The 23,076-nt window shown below is 40.4% G+C and overlaps 1 protein-coding gene across 2 annotated transcripts in view; it reads left to right on the top strand.

The window, feature by feature from the left end:
* Positions 1–23,076, top strand: part of sik2b (salt-inducible kinase 2b) — a 48,238-nt gene that overhangs the window by 20,585 nt on the left and 4,577 nt on the right. The window contains exons 4-12 of one of the 2 annotated variants that reach the window (XM_027173936.2): positions 2,185–2,346; positions 8,340–8,464; positions 9,551–9,674; positions 14,963–15,189; positions 16,461–16,607; positions 16,702–16,860; positions 20,344–20,557; positions 20,888–21,157; positions 21,914–22,074. In XM_027173936.2, coding sequence (XP_027029737.1) covers positions 2,185–2,346; positions 8,340–8,464; positions 9,551–9,674; positions 14,963–15,189; positions 16,461–16,607; positions 16,702–16,860; positions 20,344–20,557; positions 20,888–21,157; positions 21,914–22,074 — 1,589 coding nt within the window. Of the gene's footprint in view, positions 1–2,184; positions 2,347–8,339; positions 8,465–9,550; positions 9,675–14,962; positions 15,190–16,460; positions 16,608–16,701; positions 16,861–20,343; positions 20,576–20,887; positions 21,158–21,913; positions 22,075–23,076 lie in introns of both variants that reach the window. The other variant, XM_027173935.2, reaches the window with a different exon arrangement.

Below are 23,076 nucleotides of genomic sequence, written 5' to 3'. Positions count from 1 at the left end.
ATTACCATGTCATGAACTAAAGAACATTCAACATAAAGCACAAATCAGGATAATGAATATAAAAACAATATGTAAGTGGTAAAAAAAAAACAATACTGTTATACACAATTAAGGTAATAACAAATACATTTCCTATGCATGAAACAGAAAGTTGCTAGGAATTAGCTCACAGTTCCCTCACACTGGGAAATAAGAGCCCAAAGGGAAATAAGAGCTCAGTTTCTTAACTGCAGACTTTAGCTGAATCTTGAGTTTCAAAATCAGAACCATTTTCATACAAGCTATTTATCAAGCTTCCTGGAACTGTTGCAAGAGCTTTCCTGAGCGAGTTTTCCCCACATGTTATTTAAACTACATTTTGATCATGTGTGTTCTGGTTAGATTAGACCGAGGTCAGGTTTCTGCACACCATCAGCAGGTTTGAGTTGTTTGTTTTGAGTTGTTTGTTTTCTCCCGTCAGTCTTCTCATCTGGAAAGGAAATGTTCAGTCGGGTTTATGTCTGGTGATTGATTTGGACAGTCTGAAAACTTCCACTTTGTTTCCCCTGATGAAGTACTTTGTTGTGTTAGCAGTGCATTTTGAAATTGGGGCATAGAAGCCTTTATTATCACCACATATACATTACAGCACATTGCCATAACTGTAACACAATAATTCCATTCTTCGCATATCCCAACTTTGGAGGTTTCCCCTGAAGCAAAGAGTGTTAAGGGCCTTTCTCAGTTGCCCAACAGTGACCACTTAGCAGTGCAGGGGCTTGAACCCTGACCTTCCTAACAACTCAGACTCTTAACCAGGGATGCACTTATTTCCAGGGATTTCAAAACAGTGTAACAGATATTGTCATCGGGTAGGCGTGGCCTATTTTATAATCTAACCCTAACCATAGTTTTTGTTTGTTTATTTGTTTTCGAAAAAAGCTTAACTGTAAGGTAATAAAGCATAATAGATATAAAATATAAAATCTACCTGTACTGTATGACTACTTTTTTTTTTTTTAATTTTTTATTTTCATTTTTTTTTTTTTTTGAAACACACCCACTTTACGTCGTGGTAACGAAACCCCTGGGATTTAGTGAATGCCCTCTTAACCACTTAAGCCACCATTGCCCATAAAAAAAAAATCATGTTTCACTGACTGGGAATTGAACCTAGACCACAGCATCATTGGGTCATTTTCTTGTCACATGATGAATTTACTCCCAATTAGATAGGAAACACTTCGTTGTAAAGTTTAGTGATTCATTTCCAAAAGCAGCTATGCAAGCTTAAACCACTATGACTTTACCACCACAATTCTTGACCGATGATCTTGTATGTTTTGGATTATGATTTCTTTTCTTTTTTTCCTCCAAACTTTGGCCTTTCCATCACTTCAGTAGAGGTTCATCTTGGTTCCAGAATGTTTGTGGCTCATCTCCGGATTTCTGTGTAAATGTCAGTCTGGTCTTCTGAATCTTACCGTCGATGAGTGGTTTGCGTCTTGCGGTACGGCCTCTACGTTTCCGGTCTCGAGGAAATTTTCAAACGAAGGATCATGGTTCAATTTGATTCCATTTTACTTGTATAGCACAATGAACACTGTCACAAAGCAGCTTTACAAGAATATAATAATTACGATTCAAATGACAAGATTTAAAGATTAAAATTTGATTTTATATTTATCTCAAATTAACAAGGTAGAGGTAACACCAGCAAAGAAAAACTACCTTAGACAACCTTGAGAGGAACCAAACTCGAATGTGAACTCATCCTTATCTGTGTGAGACTGGACAGCATGATTATAAATCATTTACTTTCTCCAACTGTATATAGTCATGTGGAATTGTGTAACCGGGAGCTTCCGAGCAACAGAAGCTGCATCGTTTTCTGAATAGCGTGTTTTTCTCCCATATGCATCTCTATGATCTTTATGTTGGTATATACTTTTTAACAAGAAATGCAGTCTTCACAGGTGAAATTCAAGTTTACAAAGGGTGCCACGGTCCAAGTTGTTTAAGGAAATAAAAGCTGACGTTGTGTTTCAAGTCTCACATTCGTCTTTTCACTCAAATCCGCATGACTTTCATATAAAGCGAAAACAAAAGAAATGAAACTGCTGTTCCAATTTTTTTGGAGCGGACGGTACATCGGGTATATATTATTCGAGATGACTCGTTTTACTCTCACTTTTTCCCCTACAGACTATTTGGCCAAACATGGACGGCTGAGTGAGCCTGAAGCCCGTCGCAAGTTCTGGCAGATTCTGTCTGCAGTGGAATATTGCCACAACCGCAACGTTGTACACCGGGACCTGAAAGCCGAGAACCTGCTGCTGGATGGACACATGAACATCAAGATTGCAGGTAAAACAGGACCATTAGTGTTTCAAAAAACAAACTGATGACTAGAAGTACAGTAAGCACTTGTCATGCACAGATTTAGCTATATGTTATAAGCAGAGTACAACAATTCTACATATACTGGAGTTATTAACTATTATAAGAATTTAATCATGTAACGATTGTGTGGTCTGGCGGCAAATTTACAGTAGTTTTCCAATAAGAGCACATCAGAGAATGATGTATTCCTCTTATTCCACGGCAGTTTGCCAAAGATTTTATAATAAATATTTTGGAAAAGAAGTTAAATTGTTTTTAACATTTTGAAATAGCATGTTTCATTTATTGATGCATTTATTTATTATTAGAGTCCGCCCATTAATATTAACCTACTATTTGAATAATAAGACCAAAACCTTTTGACGAGTCAGAGGCAAGTTATTAATAATCCTATTGAATATATAATAAATCTAAATAAATGTTATTGCTCAATTTTACCATGAAACAACTTTTACATTTTCTTCTGTTATTGCGTAACTATAGCTCAGTGTAAGTCAATGACAGTGTGGACAGTACCGATATTAATTCCACACCCTTTCATACAGTATTTCTTGCTCATAGTCATGTCATCCTCCTTTGCCTATGATGTACGTGTGTGGGAGCTTTAAACCAAGCCCTTCTCTGATTATAATTGTGCTGCTGACTTCATCCTCGGCTGTGTATCCAGTGACTTCAGCGGTTCTCCGATCCTTTCTGGCTCATTACCTCGGTTCCTCCAGGAACTCTGCTTACAGTAAACACATGCTGCTGTTATTAATACAGATGATATGTGTGGAAGGAGATAATGACATGATAGGGGTACTCAAACACACACGGCCCAGACGCATCTGGTTCCTGGTAGTGACTTTACCCAGAGCCAGATTCAAGAGAAATTATACTGCGGAGATACATCCCTGTAAAATGAGGAAAGGGGAGCTTGATTTGATCTGACTCGGGTTCAGCTTCCTGAGTAGGTGTGCGTCGATTAGGAAGTGGAGCTCCAAGAAACGTATCTGATATTCTGGAGGTAATGAAGTCAGCAGGCTGTAACGGGCACATCCGGTGCCGACCAGACGGATACACACGGCCATCCACAAACAGTATTTACTCTGGGCTACAAGATATTAAAGGCCAGCCGTCCAGCTCAGGCTCTGTTCCCAGGATGACAGCTCTATGAACAATCCAGCCAAGTGTTAGAGAGCGAGGAGAATTAGAGAGAGAGAAAGAGAGGCTTGTACACTATAGCACAAAGTTATACACCTTGTACATGCACACAAACAGTATTTGTTCTAAACCACATTACAGTCTTTCAACATAATAACTAGCAAATACTAGTAATTTATGAGTTTCCTACAGATCTGTGCAGACTATTGTCTGGTTATAAGTCTGGTCTATTTCTAGAGGACAAAAAAAAAAAAGAAAGAGGACATACAAAAATTCCTCTTCTTTACTGAAGTTCATATACAAATATACTGTAAGAGCGACCAACCAATCGGCTTGCTACTTTTAAGATTCTAAAGCTCATGGCCAGTTAAGTGTACAAAAACCTAACCAGCGTGTGAAAAGACCATCTGAGGCTAAGACTAAAAGTACAGTCTACATTCTACCAGACATCTCCAAAGGTCTCGTCTTGTCTGGCCTTCTATTTGATGCTTTATCAAACCTTTAGAAGCCACCTAGATCTGCAGGTTCTCAGAAAGGTTACTGCATTATGGTAGCCTTTTATGTGCAGCTTGAAAGAGCAACACGTCTATATGTGGAGACCATGGTGAGTGGACACTCAGAGTGGTTTAAACATGCACATTTACATGTACCTTTACATTTAAATGGTCTCATTAAAGTGAAGCTGCAGATGTGCCCCAGTTTGCCCCATCTGTTCTCCCAGGGTCAATTTCAGGTTTGGTCATCTTCTTAAGCAAACATGTAGGAGTGGAAGACTCGTCACGTACATCGGACGGTTGTGAAACAGCAAGCAAAGCGTGTCATGACTGAATCCCCAGAGACTTGCGTAAGGCTGTTGTGCTCACGCTATGAAAGTCGTTCGCGAACCCAGCAGCACGCATTGGGGTCCACAGGAGGGTTCCATTATGAAAGAGCTCATTCTTGCTGACCTCTGTACAAGCTTTTGTTAACATTAGACCGACCGAGCTCGCTGTTATGTGCTTCTGCTTTAATAGCAGTCAGAAGGCTGGATAAGAGTGAGTGATTGCAGTATGGCGCACCGAGAGACTCACCTCTGCAATGTCAGCCGGGGCAGCATTGACGTCAATCGCTGCCGCTCGGCATTCCACTCGTAAAGTGGGTCAGCTCTTCTCAGGAGTCTTCACCATCGCTGCCTCACACATCTCAGACGATTTCTCTTTTACACCTCCCCTTCGTACCTCGCACCTCCCCTCTGAATTAATCCCTCCGACATTTCTGTCTCCTGCCCCCCCCCACCCCCCCGTTACTCACAGGAATTGAGACAAAATTGCAGCACTGACAATGCCATTCATCTTTTGACCTCCTCTGATTGAATCTACCTTTATAACTCACACGTCTCACTCAGAGCACAACATAGCCCCATTGATCTAGTTCTGTTTGCAGTTTAACAGATTGTACGTCAAAAAAAAGCTTCCATAAAGGTCTGATAGGGTAAACAAACAGACGCCGTGTCCATGTTCAATGTTAATCCCAGAACAAATGTAATCAATATGAATCGGTTTGACACCGAAGCTCTGCTCTGGCCAAACATTCTCTTTGGTTTGGTGGGTGGGAGTTTATAGACATGGTTTAGTCTTTTTTACACTACTTTCCATGTATCATGGAGAAGAATTGAGACAACTCCTGTACTAAGAAAATAACAGAAAATCTATTTAAACTCAAGAGTAAAGGACTAAAGCATTGAGGCAGCAGCCATTAAACACAAGTGCAGATATAAAGCGTTTTATGAATTCTTGAAGTGAAGTCATTCGTAAACGAAACCCTCAATTTGTCCTTTGGTTATAGGTTTCCAAACACACACGTAAACACAGAAGTACCTCAGTTTCTGTCTGAGTGTGAAAAAAAGGTTCAGTAAATTTACTGTGCTTCATTTAATTTAGTGCACTTTTGTTAGGAAGTTCCTGTCTACTCATATCGGTCTCATCCTGTGACCGTTATCATAATATAAGCACTTGTAGATTTGAATTTCTGTATTTTAAAATGTCCTTTGAGTGACCTTCCCATACGATGCGTTTTGATTAAATAAGGCTTCCAAGGGTTTTTTTTAGAATAGGGAAATTTGTCAGACACACTGCACCGACACACATTTGGAAGATCAGGTTGATAACACGCTGAAGTAATCAACCCCTTACAAATTCCCCCTCTCAAAACAGAACAACTTGTCATGAATTCCACTTCTCAAAACAAATCGACATGAAATCAGTGCTGGGAAATCTTCCATGTGCATTTATGTTAATGTTGAACCATGTGCCTCATTTCTATATTCTCTGCTTCCTGATTTTTGACCCTTGCTCATGTTTGGATTATTCCCGTCTGCCTTGCGAAAGGACTCCCCACTACGAACCGGGATTTTTTTTGATTGCTCCTAATAAACACCACACCGTGTGTATGCACATCCATCCTGCCTACACTCTCCACATGGTACATAACCCTTTATAAACTCACCAATGTCTCCACCCACCCCAGTAACTGTATGTTCAGCTTGTTGCAATCAGACAAATGCTTCCCTAGACTTATGGCTAAAATGGAGAGGTTTAGGAGGAGTTTCTACCTCAGACTACCAGACACAGACTCAATATGGACATGTCCATCTTACAGATCCCTTCAATTCCCCTTTACTCCTTTATCATTCTGCACGCTGTACTTAACTGTTACTGCACGCAATTCAGTAACTATACTGTAACATACAGATCATCACATTTTTTAAGTTCTTCTTATTACTATTTATTCGATTTTTAACTTAGTTTCTGAAATTGACTTTAATCAAATGCACAGTCTAGGAGGAACAGGCCAGGTCTTCATTTCACTGCTTGTTGTATGCTGTATAACTGTGTACACAATAAAAAAAAATGTTTTCACTGATTCTGCTTTTTACCAGAACACAGGCTTTCTGTTCCACCAATTGAAAAAATCAAAATTTTCAGACATTTTCAATCAAACTATTATATATATATAATTTTATTATGATTTTATTGACAACACTATTGGCTTTACAGGCTGAGATGTCTTTACCTCTGTTGGGATAACCTTAAACAGAATATTAATGGATGAATGGTAACACTTTAGATGCTTGAACAAGCTCTCGGGGATCCCAGGGAGCAGAAATTGGCTCGATATCAGCATTTATTTTGAAGAAAGAAACATTTGTGTGAAAAAAAAAAAAAAAAGCTTTTTTGTTATTTTAAACATTTTTTCTATGAAGATATTGCCCCTAGTTGGCTAGGAAAAAGAAAACAGACATACTTCTGAAACACTACAAATTCTTGAAGCCTCTATCTAGTATCTACTCTCACTTGAGTCACCAAACACAACTGTGGAGTTTGACATGACAAAGAAATGCAACGCTGAACACGGACACAACAAAACAGGGGAAGATTCCATTTGTCTTGTCTGAAAAAGATTTAAGAGATAAGGTTGATAGATTTCGAACACGATTCAGGATAAGGTTCTCCAGTGGTTTATTAGGAAGCATTCAGGTTTTCTGTTATGCCTTGATGAAACTTCCTCCATGATTGGAAGGTTGGCTCAAGTTTCACCTTCAAAAACAGAAGACTTTCCATCTTTCCATTTTTGTTTTTCAGTTTGTGTTTAAACACATTTCACTCATTAGAATTGAATATATCTGGTCATGGGTTTTTGTGTTACACCCTCAGGTTGCGCTATTGTCCTGCAGGGACACTATGGGAATTTAGCTTAGCAGAAGGCGGGGAATTTGATCAGTCTTTGCTCCGGTTGCATGCCATATTTGGCGACCTTGCCCCATTGTTCTGCCACGAACAGACGCTCTATCTTATCTGTAAGCACTTTGCCCAGCGTGTCTGACTGTAAAAAAAAAAACAACCTGGCTGCTTTTCTTTGACTTTACTGTACCAGCTTCTAGTCTCACTACACATGCGGTTGATAGAACATTCCAGCTTGTTTTGCAGTCTAGAGTGTACTGTTATCAAGATGTGAGACGCTGATATACCAGCTGAGTGAGTGCCGTGTGGCACATGCGTGCCAGTTATCACAGGATAAAGCAGCCGGATAGAGTATCTTTATGTAATCGGGGAAAAAAGCTTTCGTGATGTGGCACTGAAGCATGTTTTCTAATTTAACTTTAACTCGGTGCTGTATGAAAGTCAAATAAAAAGGGTTTATTCTTAGTTTCCCTCAATTTGTGTGTGTATTACAGGTCATAACCTGTAACCCAGGTTGTTAATGGCAGCATTAATGACAAAACTCGAAGATTTCTATACTTAAACGTAACGTCTCCTCTAAATATGGACACAAGGGAACTGTAATAACATTAGAGATTATGCACCACGCTCCACAGATCTGATTGAAAAACCACCGTCTGAGAGCAGGACCTTCACTCGAAGGTCGTCTGAGAAGCGTTCGTCCAGCAAATGGTGCTGAGACCCAAAGACACCATCTCGCACCAGGGGAACAAGGGTTAATGAGCATATGCCTGGCTGTAATTATCTCTCCCACCTCCTAATGACCTGATTCACACAGACACGTACATAAAAAGGCTGCTGTAATTCTGGTGGCTGTCAGTCACCGTGCGCTTCCTGTGAGTCAGGCGTCTAATCCCCTTCTGATTTGTGCGCTGATGCTGGAGAGAATCATCTCACTCTAAATACTCATCTCCTTTCCACCAGTCCACCCCCTCATCCAAAACAGAGCAATCTGTCATGCTTATCATCCATCTATACACTCACATTTTGCCTTTCTCTCTCTCTCTCTCTCTCTCTCTCTCTCTCTCTCTGTCTCTCTCTCTGTCTTTACTACAGATTTTGGCTTTGCAAACTTTTTCCAGCCAGGAAAGCCTTTGGCCACGTGGTGTGGCAGTCCACCATACGCCGCCCCTGAAGTGTTTGAAGGACAGCAATATGAAGGACCGCAGCTAGACATCTGGGTAAGCCTTTTGTGGCTTCAGAGAAAAAAGAACGATGATTCAACAGGAAATACCCCAGTGATGAGTTCACAGACATTTCATCAGTAAATTCCCATACAAATAATAAATAAATAAAATTAGAAAAATGTCTAAAAAAAAAAAAAAGATGTAAGCAAAAAGAATGCCTCTTAGCGATTTGATTTCCTTTGAAAAAATAACAAAAACTAAGGCACATGGCTTAAAATATTTGAACAATCTGGTGCTGTTGCTTATGAGTGGTCCAGTGAGTCTGTTATACTCCAACAGTGTCAAGACTACAAAATAAATAATTACATTTACCTTTGGGATAATGAAAAATGTAAGTGTAAATTTCACACCACAAAAAAACAATTCTACAGAGCCTCTTATATCCTGTATAAAAGGTTTAGCCAATAGGAATGAGTTTGGGGATTATTTTTGTGATTTAATATTCAAAGTCATGATGTCACCATATCACTACCGAACTTTGCTGTTGGCTATTGGATAGACAGTGCTGTCGAAATGTCTGTCCGACTCAAGTGACAAGCGTTATTGTGGAATTTGAGCAATCAGTGGTCTGTACTGTTCATAGCTCCGCCCCCATACGCCCCTGTTCAACACATCTGGTGATTGCATCCATGCTGAAAGTACCAACAAAACGGCAAAAACATTGGTTTAAAGTTGCGCCAAAACGTCCTACTCGTTTCCCACTCGTCTTCTAAAAAGAATTTGTGTGATTCTGAGAATAAACACAAATGCATACTTTCCCTGATGTATTTCCATATTTGGTATGTCACCACTGTTTAAATTATAGTTTGAAGTGGCTGTGAAAATATTACAAGGAGAACAAATTTTATTTAGAAGACACCCAAGCAGTTAATTAGTCATCTGACAGGACCTTGCACAACCTCTTGAACTCCTGTGATGTCAGTGTGTAAACAGCCTCTACAGAGATAGAGAAGATAGATAAGGGCCTGTGATAGCGCCTGTACCTTGACACCTAATGTGTGTTGTGTATCTGCTGACTTGACTGATTATGCACTGTTAATGATTTTACTGTGTGTTTTTGTGGGCGTGGGTGTGTTGCAGAGTTTGGGGGTGGTCCTCTACGTACTAGTGTGTGGAGCTCTGCCGTTTGACGGTCCCTCCCTACCTGTGTTAAGGCAGCGTGTGTTGGAAGGCCGCTTTCGAATCCCGTACTTCATGACTGAAGGTGAGTTTCTGTTGTGAGTTTCTTTTTGCTGCATGACTCACAGACAAGATAAATGAACAAAGAGATCGAAAACTTGGCTTCTCCGGAATCTCTGTGATGACTACAGGGGCTCGATGCATGTGTTATGGGATAAACAGAGAAACAAAACACGCTTGACTCGAAATCGAATATAGCATGTTACCGAATTCCATGAGTGTTTTCCCCCCCAAAATTGAATCCCGTTCAAGTGTTTTACACAATCTACCTAGCACAAGACCCACACACCAGCTGCTTCCTGGATGGGTCTTGCGTATATGGGTGGAGCTCCAGCCCCCACACCTCCTCTCAGTTCGAGCAATTTGAGTCGTTCTCTGAAGACGAAGGGAAGAACATTGTGTGCTTTTACTTTACATTTCCTCCCTGCATGTCCTCATCGCACAGGATTGCATCCCCATAGAGTGAGCACATTCCAACATACACACACACACACACAGTTCCTCTACTGCAGACTTCAGTACAGTACACACTCACTCAAAACCCCCAGAGCAGCGTTTCCAGTTTTTCCCTTAAAAAAGCTGCTCAGAAGTTTGTAAAAGTTTGCATTTACAGAATTACTTTTCAACTTAATTAATATATATACCGTGGGTGGGTGGTTGTAAAACATGTTAATACATTTGTGCTCAAAAGTTTGCATACCTTGAAAGAAATTGCTAAATGTTGCCAATCATTTGGAAAATATGACTCATCATGCAAAATATCTTTTTTCTTATTTAAGGATAGTGGTCACTTGAAGCTATTAATTATCACACAGTTGTTTGACTCCATTTTAAAACCTAATGATAACTGAAATCACCTAAAGAACCCTGATCTAAAATCCTTGAATGTTTGACCACATTATAAACACACAGATTGACACACAGAGGTTTAAATGGAAGTTAAAGGTAAGTTGCCACACCTGTGACTCATTGTAATTGTAATTATTGTCTGTGCATAAATAGTCAGCGAGTTGAGGTGATGCACTGACTTGGCTGGATACTGCACCATGGGGAAGACAAAAGAACTGCCAGTGGACCTGCGTAATTTAACCTGCGTAGTTAAACATTATAAAGCAGGAAACGGATATAAAAAGATATCTCAACACTTGAAAATCCCAGACAGTACAAACTCTGATAAAGAGGTAGAAAATAGGAGGTTCTGTTGATACTACACCATGGTCAGGTAGATCAAGAAAGATTTCGAGAGAAAGAAAGGCTGCTCTGGAAAAAAGCGGTGCTGTTGTTTTCAAGGAGCCCAATTAGGAGGTACCTGAACACAAGTGACCTGCACGTTCGAGTTGCCAGGATAAAGCTATTACTGTGCCCATGCCACAAAAAGGCCCTCGTTCAGTACGCCAGACAGCACCTAGACAAAAGCACTTAGCACTGAGACCAAAAATTTAACTTTATAGTCACAACCAGAAACTACATGCTGCTAGATCTGCCAAGCTGTCATCCGTCCTCATCCTTCTTAACCTTACAGCAGCCTTTGATGCGGTCAACCACAAGATTCTCTTGTCCACCCTCAGGAGTCTTGGGATTTGCAGATCAGCCTGGGAATGGTTTGTTTCCTACCTGGAAGGACGCTCATATCAGGTAACATGGAGGGGAGTGACATCTGCTCCATGCAAACTCTCCACTGGTGTCCCACAGGGCTCAGTACTTGGTCATCTTCAAGTTATTTCCTCACACAGGTTCTCTTACCACTGCTCTGCTTATGATACACAACTTATCTTCTCTTTCCCACTCTCCGATACCACTGCTTCTGTTCGGACCTCAGTATATCATTGTGGATGATCACTCCTCAGTTGAAGCTCAATCCTAGCAAAACTGAACTGCTGATAATACCAGGTGATTCACCCCCAGGGCATGATCTTGCAATATTCCTGCATAACGGTCTGATCTCCCCTTCAGTCACAGCTTGCAACCTTGGGGTAACCATGGACAATCAACTGTCTTTTTCCTCGCATGTTGCTAATGTGACACGCTCATGTAGGTTACTTCTCTACAACATTAGAAGGATTCGGCCATTTTTGTGCACACAGGTTGCTCAGGTACTTGTTCAGTCTCTTGTTATCTCAAGACTGGATTACTGCAACTCACTGTTGGCAGGTCTACCTATGAACGCAATTTGTCCTCAGCAAATGATCCAAAATGAGGCTGCATGACTTGTTTTCAACCTGCATACAGTAAGTTCTCGCATACCACCCCGCTGCTGTGATCCCTCCACTGGCTTCTGATAGCTGCATGTATCAGATATAAAACACTGATGCTTGCCTACAAAGCCAAAAATGGACCAGCTCCCTCTTACCTCAAAGCCCTCATCACTCCTCGCATTGCACCTCGCACCCTCAACGCTAACAGCACTGCTCGACTGGTCCAACCATCTCTCAGGGTAAGAGGTAAGTATACTACACCTGGTCACTTCATGTGTTGTCTCTCATCCGATAGCTATCTGATTTGTTAAAACTGTTCCATTTACATTAGGCCACATAAATGCGTCTTGGCGATCTTTCTACTCCCGCCCAAAATTCTAATATATTTTACCTCAATTCCGGGGTAATTGAAATGGAACACACTTTGATGTATGCGGTTTTCAGAATGCAATGAAAAAGAAGATGAAAAAACTTGTTACGATTATTTTACAAAAAACAGCATTTACTGTTTGCTGCGTTTTCACTGGCGGCAGCAGTGCATTTTAAGATCCAACAAGACACCTGCTGAAAGATCACTTGCGAGTGACATACTTCCGTTTGGGAGGAGTATAGCGCTGACGTATGTGGCTTGACCAACCACATTCACCTGTCCAGTTTCATCTGAAATGCGCCCCAGACCACCTCCTGAAGTGGTTTGAACGATCGGATTTATATCCATTTAGACCTGGTCTTTTTACGATCGGATAGCAATCCGATCACAGAGAAAGCGTGAAGTGACCAGGTGAAAAAAGCCCCTTAGTCACTGGCTTTTTTCAAACGACGTTTGAAGACATACTTATTCATGAAACACTTCAACTAGCACTTTCTTTCCTGTTTGTTGTATGTGCGTATTATATTAAAAAAAAACAACAGTGATTTAGGCTCATGGTATCTTAAGTCTGTAGCCCAGTGAACCAGAGGGGTCTTTTCTCTGGCTTCCTCAATGACTGCTGGAAAGCACAGTTTAAGTCTTTTGGACTTTTCTCAGTGCTTGATTAAAGCAAAACGCTTATATGACTCTTTCCCAACTCGTCTCCTATTACAAATTAAACGTAAACGAGCACCTTCATTTTAAAGTCTACTTAGCTGTTAAATCTCTAAACACCGATTCCACTGCGCTGACTCAAAAGTGGAAAGCCGTTCAAACTAATTCGAGCTCGACTAACTAAGGACACAACAGCGTGTACTGTTAATGGAAATTATACCACAGCTCGCTTAAGAATTCTCAAATCTGATTGGGCATGTATTATCGGACATCTTCAGCGCTAACTTGAAAGATATTAGACAATATTAATATGCTTGTTTTAATATGTCAATGTTTCTATAGAAAACTCTTGTTCATAGAGACTTGTTTTGAAGATGCTGTACATAATCTAAGACTAATAATAAATTTTTTTTGTTTGTTTTTTTAGTGTCGTGTACCAAAGAAACGTACAATTTCTTATGTGCGAAGATTTTTTTTTTTACTTATGTAACACTTATTAAAGGAGTCTCAGCTGTCAGCACTTAACAGTAAAGTTTCCCAGCACATGAATGGCTTCAGGACTTTCCGCTCTGTAAAATTGTGTGTGAGAGTGAGAGTGAGAGAGAGATGTAGAAAAGTCAAGTTGTAAAGAGTGATTTAAATCGAGTTACAGTAGACTTCCTGTCAGCTCAGACCAGTCTTTGTTTTCTCTCATCAACAAGGTGTTTCAGGCTACAGACCATTTGCTCTAGGATGTTTTTTTTTTTTTATATATATATATATATATATATATATATATATATATATATATATATAATACCACAGTTAAAGCCACAGAAATCACACTTTTCCCCATTCTGATGTTTGATGTAAACATTAACTGCAGGTGTTAACCAGTAAAGATTCTTTCCAAAAGCTGCTATAATATTACACAATAATAACAATTACTGTTACTATGGAAAGCTACCATTTTCTTCTGTCGAAAGGTTTCGAAAATATGCTCAGCGCTTAGAAATTCGACTGGTTTTAAAAAGAATGGCGCTCACATGGGGATGGGGAACGAGGATAAGCCGATAAAATAAACGAGGTGAAATAACATGGCACCGGTTGAAGCTTAGTGACTCATAAAGGGGTGTGGCCAAGCAAGCAGAGATGAACTCGAGAATGCACTGAACATGATCCTATTCACTGTGCCAACTCATAACGTAAGGTTCGTGAGTCACACGCAGCTGATGACACACAAAGGTCCCTGTAAAATTGTGGAATGAGATAATGTGGAACATATCCATCCAGCTTTGTCTACAGGACTGAGCGTTTTTTTTTTTTCTTTTCTAGCTGCTGTTTAGATAGATGGCGTATACCAGAGACCGAATGTACTGTCTCTGCTCCTGTCTGCTTCCTCAGTGTCTATAGCACAGCTCTGCATACTTCACACTTACATCTGTGCCCTTTTTAATCACTATCCTGTGATAAAGGACGCTCAGTGTTCGGGGTCTTTCCCTTCCCTCCTCCTTTTTTGTTGCTCTGAATCTTATTCATAATTACAATGGGAGAAATTTCAAAGAAAATTTAGTCAAAGAGAAAGAAAGGAAGGAGGAAATCAGAGCTGTCACTGCTGTCTCTTTTTATTGCACTTATAAAGTCAGCAGTGTGGATTGATTTTAGTTTTTATAAGCCCCAGCAAACTGCTCTTGATGACAGACATGATATAAAAAAAAATGTTATCTCTATTATGTGTAGTGTATGTGTGATTATAACAGACATTAATTTCACATCTAAACAGACACTCATTTCCCAGTACTGAAAAATGAACAGGTAATCTGTTTATATTACCATCAGTAAATATTTAAAATGTATGGTTTTATAGCCACAGCAATAGTGTAATAGTAAAGTTATCAGTATGAGACTTGAAAGTCTCACCAAAGCTGGTCTCTACTTTTTGTTTTTTATTCAACTTTCCAACACTTAAGCAATAAAGTAAGACAGGAAATCTGTTGCTTTTTTCCCTGTCTTACCGATGCGAGAACAGGCAAGCTTCACACACGTAGAGTGGACTCCATATAATGTAAAATCACAGATTCTTTAGTGTCATATCTTTTGTCTCCTTTTTTGCAGATTGTGAGCATCTGATCAGAAGGATGCTGGTGTTGGACCCGTTTAAAAGGCTCTCAGTAGCTCAAATTAAAGAGCACAAATGGATGGTGCTGGACGTTCCAGTACATAGACCCCTCCTCTACCAGCCGTCCAGCACAGCTGAGGAAGACCCTGGACTGGGAGAGTACAGCGAGCAGGTGTTGAGGCTCATGCACAGCCTCGGCATCGACCAGCACAAGACCGTAGAGGTGAGGGACATAGAGTCGTGCGGCTTTTCTGGTTCTAACCAAGAGATTGTCATTGTCATGTTACATTTTGTTTTGTCATTAGTACGGTCTCTGTATGGTCTCATTTGAACATTCAGTCCTCATTAACACAACTGAACACAACAAGGAAATTGGTCAGACTAGAACAATGTCCAAGAAATTACATCTAATAAAATAAGTGTATTTTTATATAGCGCATGGAAATATGGCACAGCAAACAATATCAAAAATGCAGAACAGTGTTAGCACAATGTGACTAGACAAAGGAAAGAAAAAAAGACATCAAAAATGAGGCAATGATTTCTAACAGCCGGAACTACTTCTATAACAGAGCTGCTGTTCTAGAAAATTACACTCCTGTACAGAGTACTGATGAAATGTGTACCTGCCAGACAAAAATTGCAGGTACATATTCGCTTATTCTAATAAGTTATTGTTTCTGTAGTAACTCAGATGTCAGATGCTCCTCAGATTCACAGTATATGGTAAAGTTTTCTGTATGGAGATGTTTATTTAACATTTATTGGAGGAGATTCAGGAGTCAGTTTAATTGGAAGAGTCATTTGTGATATCCAGTGTCTCGCTGTTTTTTTTTATTTATTTTTGTCTTTTTCATTTCAATAGAAATAAAAGAGAGGTTAGTGAGGAAATGACTCTTTATAGCTATAATGTAAGTGACTGCAAACTCATTTCTCAAATAATCCTTAACATTAAATTTAACATTAAATGGTTAAAAAAGCATCTGACTCTGACAGGTGATGTTGGCCTTTTTTATATCTAGTTCTCATTCGCTAGCTAGTTTAAGACAATCGAATACAAGTCTGAGAAGGTGAAGGCCAGTTCAAAGTACATCACCGAGCAGTTGAATGTGCTTGGAGAGGATAGGTAATTGTACATTTCCATAAACATAAGCTGACTAATGTCTATGACTGGCTTGTGGTTGATAGGGGAAAGAGGAAGGGCATATTTCCCATCCATAGAGCCGGCCCAGTTATGCTGTCTTGGACTCATGCCCAGTGGCATTGTCAGTTTTAAACATGATATTTAAACAATAGTCTGAATGCTTCAACGCAGTCCTATAAGGACAGATTTTTTTAGCACAGTTTAGTAATTTTCCTACCCAGAAACATTACAGGAGGCAGGGAAATCTCCAAACTGTGATGAGCTATAACGGATTCTGCAAACGTTTACAAAAATATTTTACAAAAAACATGTATCTGTGTGTAATATGTATTTGTTTCTATGTTTTACAGTCTCTCCAGAACAAAAGCTATAACCACTTTGCTGCAATTTACTACCTGCTGGTAGAGAGACTGAGAGCACACCGATCCAGTTTCCCAGTGGAGCACCGTCTGGATGCTCGCCAGCGCAGACCCAGCACCATTGCTGATCAGACCATGGTGAGGGTGAAGCCAGCCTCATGATTTATAACATCAGCATTTGTATTTTATGTTATAAGCTCACATGGACTGACTGACTGACTCTGTGTTGCAGTCAAGCAGCGGTGCTCCCCAGGTGAGCCTAATGCCCCAAAGTGTGCGTCTGCTACGCTCCCTGGCTGTGACTCAGGCCGGCGCCGACTCCTACGCCTACCCACAATCCTCCTGTGCACCCGATCACAGCCTCATGGAGGAGGAGGTGGGAACTCCCAAAGTGAGTGCGGGCTGTTTTATCTCTTCATCACACTGCAGGACAGAAACTTTCAACACTCATGTCTGGGCTTTTTTTTTTTTCTAACGGTACTTTTATCATATGTTTCAAAAGACAATAATGCATTGCTGAGTGCTCACAGATCAGTTGAGTGATTGCAGCTAGTTGCAGGAACTGAGATCCTACATCCGTGTGAGTACATCACCCAGACACTTATTTCCACATTCAGTGTCGGTCAGGTCACTTAGCAACTGCCAGTTTTGCCAAAAATGTTCTCCAAGAGGCTTTTTGACTTTGGAGGATCTTTTGAAGGCTGTTTGATGCCCACTGCTTTCATCCATCCGTCTGTCTCTCTCATTCTCTTCTGACTCTTTCTCCTCTCCAATTTAGGCTAGAAGCAGGGTGATAGATATAGAATCAGTGCAAATCCCAAACCAGCCTTCAGTACACACACAGCTGCCAGACTTGCATAAGAGACACATTTCTGGCTGTGGTGTGTCGGACGTGACAGCTGACCATTCGTCCCAGCCCAGGCATTCTCCCTAGTCTCCCAACACACACACACAAACAAATACTCAGCATGTCCATGTGACGTATCACACTAACAGCCTGTCTGCCACAACCATGTCCTTCTGGCCCAGCTATGGATACAAACAGACAGACACACACAAGGTTGTTTATTACTGTTTTGGTGTTGGAAAGCTTTCATATGTTATGCGGTGTGATTGTGTAGAGATGTAGATATTAGGAAAGCATTATTCGGGTTGAATAGATAACGCGTCCTCAATGAATATCAATACAGGAACATGAATATGAACATGAACAACAGTTTTCTGGAAAAATCCCTACTTTCTCAACAGTAAAAAAAAAAAAACACTGAACAGATACTGATAATGGCATATTATTAAACCCTTAATCATTAAACAACATTCATATTTTCATATTATCATTTGGTAAATCACTAGTAAACAGCTGGTACAGATTTGTGTGGTTGCATCAATTTTTGTAGGACTAATATTACTGTAAGCTTTAAGCTTTGTATAAGCATCGTTTACACATTAGATAGATAAGCGATATATTAGAGAGATATAAGAAATGAGTATGAAATGATACAGTCCCGCTAAGAAGCTTCTGATTCTGATTATAGTCAAATTGCTAATTCTAGACTTTCTCAGTTCCCTTCTTAGATTCAGGAAGTGGTATGTACGAATAATGTGATTAAATCAGCTTTACAGGCTTTGAACTATTGTGTTGATAGCCAGGATGAAATGATACCCAGAAACCTATAATTAGTTACCCTGTATTCACAACTAGCTAGCTAACACAGGTAAAATTTGTGATGGGCAAAATAGTTAGGACTGATATGAAATGTATACTAAATGTTAAAATCATTCACTGAAAATAAAACAAATTGTGCCTCAGACACAAAAAAAATTCACTTGTTTTTGCCTGTGATGTCTGTGAGCTAGCTTACTAGCAGTTAGCTAGACAGCTAGGTAACTACCTTGGAAGTGGAACTTAATTATCATTTTGATTATCAGTAGGTAAAATAAGCTTGGTTTCCATGTAAGATTTATAAAAAAGTGAAGAGACCGCAACATATTGATAGCTGACTCCTTTAGAAGAGCTCTGTGTGAGTTTTACAAAGTAAATGGCATTTAAAACAGGCAATGGCATGCTAAACCTGCCAGCTAACAGCAAATGTAGTGAGAAACAGAATAGTTTGACTGATGTGTTAAATAAATCACTAAACATACTAAAAACCCAATCTGTGAGCTAGCTTATTAGCATTTCACTAGACAGCTAGCTAACTCTAGTCAGCTAGCAATCGTCTATTCCCGTTGTTGGTTATTTGAGTTTCTTAAACAAATCGCTGAACCTTCTTTAAGCTGTTATTTAAGTTGGTATGTGTTTCTCTAGGACATGTCTGTATATATTTGAATATTGCAGTGAAGCATGTAAATGTGGTGAGTTTTAAAAGATTAGTACAGAATCATTCATTTATATAGTTTTTGTCTCAGAATACAGTGCAAAGTAATAGCAATAGTAGCCTATTTCTGTATTTTAGTCACTTGGCTGTTGGTTTCCAAGTCGCAGTGCTGCTCAGGTGTGTTTGTTGAGAAGGGATTGATTAGCACAACTGTGACAGAAGTAGGCTAAACTGTTTTTATTCATACACTCATTTTAATACATTTTCCTTTCAATAGTAGCGGGACACACATGGACTCGTATAGCAGATACATTAACATTTAACTGAACGTTGTTATGGTGATGTTTCTGTATCTAGCATTTTTGGAAGGAGTCTACAGTGTCAGCTCTTCAGTATCTGTTCCGTTTTTCAAGATGGACGGCTTTTTAATTTATCGGTAACAAGGCTGCTTTTTTTTGTTTAAAGAAAAGCTGGTAAAGCAGACAGTTTATGCTATAATGCAAGTGACTAAGTATGAGATGTTGGCTGTGGATGTGTTGTTATGGACAAGTATTTAAAAAAAAACATAATGGATAACTCTGTTTCATGTAAGACTTAATGACACTAACTACTTATAGATTATTTTCCTGTAGCGGTATTGTATTCTTTACATATTCAAAAGATGCTGGCATGGTAATAGTATTTCCTATTTTACCTTCAATATTACAGATTATTTGTAATAAATATGAAAGCACTTAACTGTTAGAATCTTCAGACAGAAGAGAGCATCTCTATTGGTGAGATTGGCATAATTTGTCCTACAGTGGTAATAGCTTTTGAGGACAAATGGGAGTGTGAGGCTTATGATCTGTGAGAGAAGGGGGTCAGTGACTCCTTCTGTACTCTTTTTCTCATTCATCGTGTTGGGTAACAGCATTCCTGTCCCAGTACGCTCCAGGAAACTGTGATCAGGAATCATACAAAAGCTGCTCTCACTCTCAAGCAGCTTCAGGGCTTCGGTTTCCCTGGCAACACATCCAGATGATCCAAGCCAGTTAAGAGTGTGTGTGTGTGTGTGTGTGTGTGTGTGTGTGTGTGTGTGTGATTGCATGTCTCAGTTGGTTCTGGCCTGAATAGCGTTCTGACTGGCCTTTCAGCCAAAACACACTTCCTGTCCCTGCATTCCAGACATCCACCCCACCCCCATCCCCAAACTCACATAAGCAGAGAGAGAGGAAGTGTGAGAGAGAAGAAGAAGGGGTTCCAGACATTTGTTTCCTTACTCAACCCCACAGCCATGCATTAGCTCATGTCTTCCTGAATCTTCTGCTGTCAGCTATAAGCTCCTAATTCCACATAATTCTTGATGTGTGACTGGGCAGTGGTGTGTGTGTGTGTGTGTGTGTACACTGTATGATTAAAAAGAACTAATGGTAATAATGTGTAAAACAAACACTTGAAAATGATACTCATATGATTCTATAAGTTTTAAGTCAAAGCCAGATCACTCCACAACTTGAACAGAAAATAAGCAGGTAAGCACACTCTACAAGAAGTTTTATACTTGTCATCTTCAGGTGGATGGCTGCATGCTGGACCCTTTGCCTCCGGTGGCTGTGCGCAAATCCAGCACATCGTCACCCAGTAACATGATGGAGACTTCTATAGACGAAGGAATCGAGACCGAGGACCCAGATGCTGAAGAGGAAGCTGCACATGCCTTCAACGCATACCAGACCGCACGCTTTGGCCAACGCAGACACACACTGTCCGAGGTCACAAATCAGCCAGGTGTGCTGAGTAGCTCAGGTCAGCTGATGTTCAAAACAATCACAGCAGATCATTATTAAATGGATAATTGTTTAATTACTAATTGTTTTAAATTGCTTTTACTAATTGTTGAGCAGTAGTCATACTGGACCTCCTCCTCATGGTTTTCTTACTGGTGCTTGACACACATCTGTAATGTGAGCCTTAGATTCTCTATAAAATTAGAGTTTAGATAAAAAACCAAAACTATAAATCCATGCATTTCAACATATCAGAATTATATGGATTTGTAGCTTTTGTATACAAAGCAATTGATCGTTTATGAATGTTTTGTCCGTGAATATTTTGTAGGCAAGCTGTTCTCGCTGGGAAGCATGGACTCTGAGTATGACACCGGCTCCATGCACAGTGACCTGAGCCTGCTGGAGGATGCGTCGTCCATTAACGGAGCGGTCCTAAGCAACGCGTCCATAAGCCGCGTGACTCCACCCTTTATTAGCCGCGTGACTCCGCCCAACCCAGCCATGCACGTGCTAAGCTCACAGAGGAGAGAGACTCACAACCGCTCACCTGTCAGCTTCCGGGAAGGACGTCGAGCATCGGATACATCACTCACACAAGGTCAGCATTCCTACTTTCATTCACTATTACTTTCTATTTGGATTTTTAATGTTTGTACACCATGTGGCACAAAATATCCTAACTCTAGTCCAGTGCACTGTTGAAGGCAATACAGTACTTTTTTGTAAGGAGTTAATATTGTGAAAAGTGTTGTTCTTTGTGCTGCTGCTGATGAACGCTGGAGCAGGTCTGAACCTGAGGCACTTTTAACTTCTCAACACATGATTCATCTGAATTAGCCACCGAAACCCATTCTGATGCTTATCTAAATAAATTGTTTAGTAGGAAGCTCATATTTTCCTCGCTCTGTCGTCCTGTATAGTCTGATGATTCATTGAGTGAATCAGAGGCAGCGCTGAAACCTGGTCCCATGTCATCCCGTTAAGCTTGCCTGTATAATTATCCCCAATCACTTCAGCGGCCAAAAATAACCAGAGAATATATTATCGGCTCGACTTTCCAAAGAGTTTAGGAGTGAGGAGATCCTGAAAAGCAGAAGTGGCATCAAAGCTAAGGGTGAATCAGTCGTGCTGTGAGAACGCAAGCCACAGGCCTTTCTGAAATAACCTGATTAGCACTGCGAGTCGGGTCACATGAGGCGGCAGAAGCGGAGCGCCCACAGTTGGCATGGGCTCAGACGCTGCACTTGAAAGCATGAGCTGCCATCTTCATAAATCACAGATAAAGATAGTGACTCGTGTACTTAATGACCTGTGATCATTTAGCTCATCTTTCTCTCCCTCTCTCTGTCTTTAGGTATAGTTGCATTTCGGCAACACTTACAAAACCTGGCTCGTGCAAAAGGCATCCTGGAGCTCAACAAGGTTTATGAGCAGATGTGCTCAGGGGAAAATCCCTCACTAGGACTGCTGAACCCTCAGACGCATGCACATAACCCTCTGGATCCCTTACTGCAGGTCAGCCCTCACTTTTCTACACTAGCATTAAAAGGTTAAAGGTTCAGACAGCAGACAGCACTGAGGTCAGTGTTTGATGCTAATGCTGGGCCTACCTCTGCCATTCTCACCTTCTTCCATCCATCTCTCTCTCTCTCTCTCTCTACCCACGCACACACACACACACACACACTAACTCTTACGTAATAGCCAAAAGCATGAAGCAGCAGACCACTGGTTGTTTACTGTCCATCCCGAGAGCGGTGAATGCTGTCATTGTTGGTGTAATAGGCTTCATGCTGGTGGCTGGTGCCTACTGCTCTAAAAGTCACTCGACATAGGGGTTACTGGCGAGAGATTTCATTAAAGAAAAGGAAATAACAAGCAATCATGTTTATTTATCAGACTGCGGAAAGTCCGCACGTGTATGCCAAAGCGCTTTCCAAGAGAGGAAGGAAGGAAAGTATGGATCTTTTAGTGAGAGAATTTATTCTTGAAGCTGAATTGTATGAAATTATATGAAAATGATCCCATTGCCATTGGCTCTCCATCGGCTCTACATGTTTGATGAAGTCCAATTCACTTTCAATGCCCTGTTTTGGAAAAACTGACATCCACATCTTTCTTCAGGAGATAGATCTCCAAATGGTTACTGGATACTGTAGATTCAAGAACTCCAGCTTAAGATCTGCTGCTTTAATCATGAAGACTGTTATTTTCACTTAACATCTGACAGCTAGAGACGTTTACTAATTCATCTCTCTATCACTGCCGGCCAGAAGAGAAAAGTTCCCATCTGGGCCTCAAGACGGCTTTCCTTCCCCAGAGATATTATCGTTCTAAAACCCCTCTTTTAACCCTGAAACGTTTCACACTTGTAAATGTAAAGCAGGGATAACACTTCTTTATAACCAGGGTTCTGAAGCAGGGCTAGCTGCACGTTTAACAGTGTTCACTCGACATTGTGGTGCTAAAGGTATACAGCCTGAAACAATATAATTATGCATAAATGTTTAGCAACAT

This window comes from Tachysurus fulvidraco, chromosome 11 (assembly GCF_022655615.1).
Source record: "Tachysurus fulvidraco isolate hzauxx_2018 chromosome 11, HZAU_PFXX_2.0, whole genome shotgun sequence".
NCBI lineage: Eukaryota > Metazoa > Chordata > Actinopteri > Siluriformes > Bagridae > Tachysurus > Tachysurus fulvidraco.
This window is presented reverse-complemented; position numbering and strand designations above follow the sequence as displayed.